This window comes from Musca autumnalis, unplaced genomic scaffold (assembly GCF_047663935.1).
Source record: "Musca autumnalis isolate F117 unplaced genomic scaffold, ASM4766393v1 scaffold_1, whole genome shotgun sequence".
Classification (NCBI taxonomy): domain Eukaryota; kingdom Metazoa; phylum Arthropoda; class Insecta; order Diptera; family Muscidae; genus Musca; species Musca autumnalis.
This window is the reverse complement of record NW_027411644.1, coordinates 63,517,739-63,521,622: the sequence shown is the minus strand read 5'-3', so window position 1 is coordinate 63,521,622 and position 3,884 is coordinate 63,517,739. Positions and strand designations below refer to the sequence as shown.

The window sequence follows — 3,884 nt, the reverse complement described above, 5'->3', positions numbered from 1 at the left end:
CCCCTACATGAGGTCTTCTATAGATAGTAGACCCCATACAAGAGTTCTATAGATAGAATACCCCTAAAGAGATCTTTAGTAGATAGACGACCCCTAAAAGAGGACTTCTATAGATAGAAGGCTCCTACAAGAGGTCTTCTATAGATAGAAGACTCCTACAAGAGGTCTTCTATAGATAGAAGACTCCTACAAGAGGTCTACTATAGATAGAAGACCCCTACAAGAGATCTTCTATAGATAGAAGACCCCTACAAGCGGTCCTCATTATATAGAAGATCCCTACAAGATGTCTTCTATAGATAGAAGACCCCTAAGAGGTCTTCTATAGATAGAAGAGCCCTACAAGAGGAGTTCTATAGATAGAAGACCCCTACAAGAGGTCTTCTATAGATAGAAGACCCCTACATGAGGTCTTCTATAGATAGATGTAGGGACATGAGGTCTTCTATAGATAGTAGACCCCATACAAGAGTTCTATAGATAGAATACCCCTAAAGAGATCTTTAGTAGATAGTCGACCCCTAAAAGAGGACTTCTATAGATAGAAGGCTCCTACAAGAGGTATTCTATAGATAGAAGACTCCTACAAGAGATCTTCTATAGATAGAAGAGCCGTACAAGAGATCTTCTATAGATAGAAGTCCCCTACAAGAGGTCTTCTATAGATAGAAGACCCTTACATGAGGTCTTCTGTAGATAGAAGACCCCTACATGAGGTCTTCTATAGATAGAAGACCCCTACAAGAGGTCTTATATAGATAGAAGACACATCCAAGATTTTTTCTGTGGATAGAAGACCCCTCCAAGAGTCTTCTATAGAATGAAGATATGTACCTCTAAGAGGTCTACTATTAATAGAAGATAACTCCAAAAGGTCTACAATAGATGAAACTCCCCTGCAAGAGGTCTTCTATAGAAAGATGACCCCTTCAAGAAGTCTTCTTAAGACTGAAGATCCCTCCAAGGTGTCTTCTAAAGAAAGAACATCCCTTTAAGAGGTATTTTATAGACAGAAGATTTATCCCAAAGGTTGTCTGCCATAGATAAAAGAGTTCTACTATAGATAGAGGAAATGTCAAGAGGTCTTCTATGAATAGCAGACCCCTCCAAGGGGTGATAGATAAAAACTCTATAAGAGGTGGTCTTCCATAAAAAAATGTTCATGAGATCTTCTGATAGATAGGTGACCGCTCCAAGAAGTCTTCTTCTTCGAGTTACTTTATAGATGAAAGACCCCATCATTTAGAGGTAATCAACTTCGAAAATGGACCATATTGGTCTACTTTTATTGATCGGATTGCTTTGACATTTTTACAGATAATAACCAAAATGCAATACTAAAGGTGGAGAACAGTTGTAATGTGAAGTATTCCAGAGGATTTTTTATTTTTTAATCTACCTTTAATGGTCGTTTTGTTCCTTTTAAAAGTCGTGTTTCTTAACTTGTTTCGTTGAAGTCCGCATTCCCCGAGATACGAATATTCAAAAATCTAATTACTAAAATTGTTTCCACATAATGATGTAGTTGTGTTTTTGGCCACATCGTGACCCATTGCAATTCCTGTTTCCTTCGTTCAAAATACCCTTCTGGTCTTCTTTGTGAAATCAAAATATTTGTTATTTAATTTCTTGTACATCACAACTTTAATATAACAATGTTTTCTATTTTTTAAAAATAACACTATACACATTGGTTGGTGGTTCAGGTTTTAAGTTTGTTGTTTTATTCTTTTTAATATAAAATATTTAGGTCTTGTGTGGATTTAAAACTTAAGCGTCAAACTAAGTGTGTGTGTGTAAACAACTTAAATCCTTGAGGGGTACAACATCTGAAAGGAGAAGAAAAAAAGAGATACAAATTAGTAAAAAATTTAAAACAAGGTTCATAGTTTATATTTGTTGATCTCTAAAGAAAGTCTTTCTATTTTTTAGGTTAGGGTCCTGTTGAAAATCGAATATAATATCCTTTGAACGTTGTAACATAATTGCTTATCATGTTTGGATCCCTCAGAGATGTGGTAAGAAAATAATTTCTAAATTCAAAACACAATTGGAATTCAATTCCTATCTTACTCGCTACGGCTTGGGGGGAATTCTTCATCAGTTTTCTTCACCATTTAGGGTTATTTCTTGCTACATGTTTTATTTTTGTATAATCAGATGTCCATTAATGGTTTTGGAATTACAGGGGGTCTACAGTAAGGCCGTTATATCTTAACGATTGTTTTTGTCTTTCAAAACAGGTATTGTTTACATTTAGTCTACTCATCGTAGTTAAATTTAAGATCAGCTGTTGTTAACCTATGAAGAGGCTTTGCTATAACTCATCTCTCTTTATAATCTGCATATCTTCTTAAAGCTGCTATACAAATTTTTCAGAACTGTTTTGCTTTTGATTATCACCGCTACTATCTGTAAACAATGCCACTTCTGTTCTCTACCTATCTATACATTCAGTGATATAACCTATGTAATCCGATCCAATCTCAAGATATTTTTGGTTTCTTATAGCCCTCAACTATATCCTTCTTTTCCTGTGTAATACTTACAATGCGAATGCGGTGACCCATAGCATGACCAGGCAAGTTTCTGTTGAAACGAGCACGAACGCAACCACCATTACCGTGCAAGCGGGTTACTTTGCCCCAAACGGCACGTACACGGGTCTTACGTTCAGGATGTTGAGGAACGCACTTCTTGGTCTCAGCTTTGTAAACATAAACACAACGCTTGCCAATGTAGAATTGACCATGTTCCTTTCTGCGGGCACCTTCAATCTAAAAAACAAGACAAACAACACATTAAAAACTATTCTAATTCCAAGAATATAAATGATAACAATTTCCACATACCTTCAAGATAGCTTGGTTTTCGTGTTGATTTCTCAAACCACGTTTGTAGCCAGTGAAGACAGCCTTGGCAAAGAGACGGCCATGACGCTTGTATTTGGGTGCCTTCTTAACAGCGGCAGCCTTTTCGGGCTTGGCAGCCTTGGGGGCTTTGGCAGCCTTAGGGGCCTTGGTAGCCTTGGCGGGGGCAGCAGCGGCAGCTTGTGTATCAGCCATAGTTTAACCTTTAAGGAAGAGAAGGAAGGAAGCACATAATCAAAACAAAGTTCAAGCGGCCACATAATGATCATAACTAAGTATTCCATATTTTGTAAACATTGCCTTAAACCCCACCACAAATTGTCTTAAGAACTTTTACACACACAAACACTGTCACCACAATCTTCTTAACACAACTTCCTCAACACATCTTCAGTTGTTGTCAAAGGAAGAAATTCGAAATTTTTATCTTGAAACATCTTGCATAAATTCACATAAGAACACATAATATTCATTAATTATCATTGTTGTAGTGGTATTCGTCCATGTGATTCATAAATTTTCTTTGGTTTAAGGCATTTTTTACATATTTTTTTAATTTATTTAGAGAAAAACACAAAAATCGCGTACGTACCGGAAACTTGACAAATGGCGAAAGAGAGAAGGCATGATAGAGCTGTCATTTCATAGATTTGACATTTCAGCAACGACATCTGGTGTCGAAATTCAATCAAAACATTTGTGTTGGGTTGTATTTGAGCAGTTGAAGTAGCATGTCGTGTTTGTGTTATAAGGTGGGTTCACAGTGATTGGTTCGTTGAAGAAGTGAATAAGAAAAAAAAAACAAATTTATTGTTATTTAATTAATTCTCTTTCGAGTTGAGCTGTTTAGACCTAAGAGATACATTGAAAAATTAATTTATTGTTCCTTATTCAATTTGTTGCTTCAAAACAGTGTTGCCAGTATTGGGGATTTGTCCCCAAAATGGGGATTTTTTTTACGAAATGGGGACGAAAAATTTGAATTGGGGATCTGGGGATTTGATGGGGAAATAA

General features: G+C 36.4%; 1 protein-coding gene across 2 annotated transcripts; it reads right to left on the bottom strand.

Moving 5' to 3' along the window:
- Positions 1 to 1,701: 1,701 nt before the first annotated feature.
- On the bottom strand, positions 1,702 to 3,498 carry RpL35A (ribosomal protein L35A). 2 transcript variants are annotated; one of them, XM_073963529.1, is made up of 4 exons: positions 3,463 to 3,498; positions 2,853 to 3,073; positions 2,550 to 2,777; positions 1,702 to 1,829 (listed from the first exon to the last, which is right to left on the bottom strand). In XM_073963529.1, the coding sequence occupies exons 2-4, from the start codon at positions 3,063 to 3,065 to the stop codon at positions 1,806 to 1,808; spliced, it is 465 nt and encodes a 154-aa protein (XP_073819630.1). In that variant the 5' UTR covers positions 3,066 to 3,073; positions 3,463 to 3,498; the 3' UTR covers positions 1,702 to 1,805. The 2 variants fall into 2 exon arrangements, with proteins under 2 accessions (XP_073819630.1, XP_073819631.1); XM_073963530.1 differs by lacking the exon at positions 3,463 to 3,498 and adding an exon at positions 3,171 to 3,437.
- Positions 3,499 to 3,884: the final 386 nt, after the last annotated feature.

Coding starts and splice junctions, on each gene's coding strand:
- RpL35A (XM_073963529.1), bottom strand. CDS start 3,065: ATGGCTGATACACAAGCTGCCGCTGCTGCCCCCGCCAAGGCTACCAAG. Junction 2,778..2,852: donor AAAACCAAGCTATCTTGAAG/GTATGTGGAAAT, acceptor CTTGTTTTTTAG/ATTGAAGGTGCCCGCAGAAA. Junction 1,830..2,549: donor TGGGTCACCGCATTCGCATT/GTAAGTATTACA, acceptor TTCTCCTTTCAG/ATGTTGTACCCCTCAAGGAT.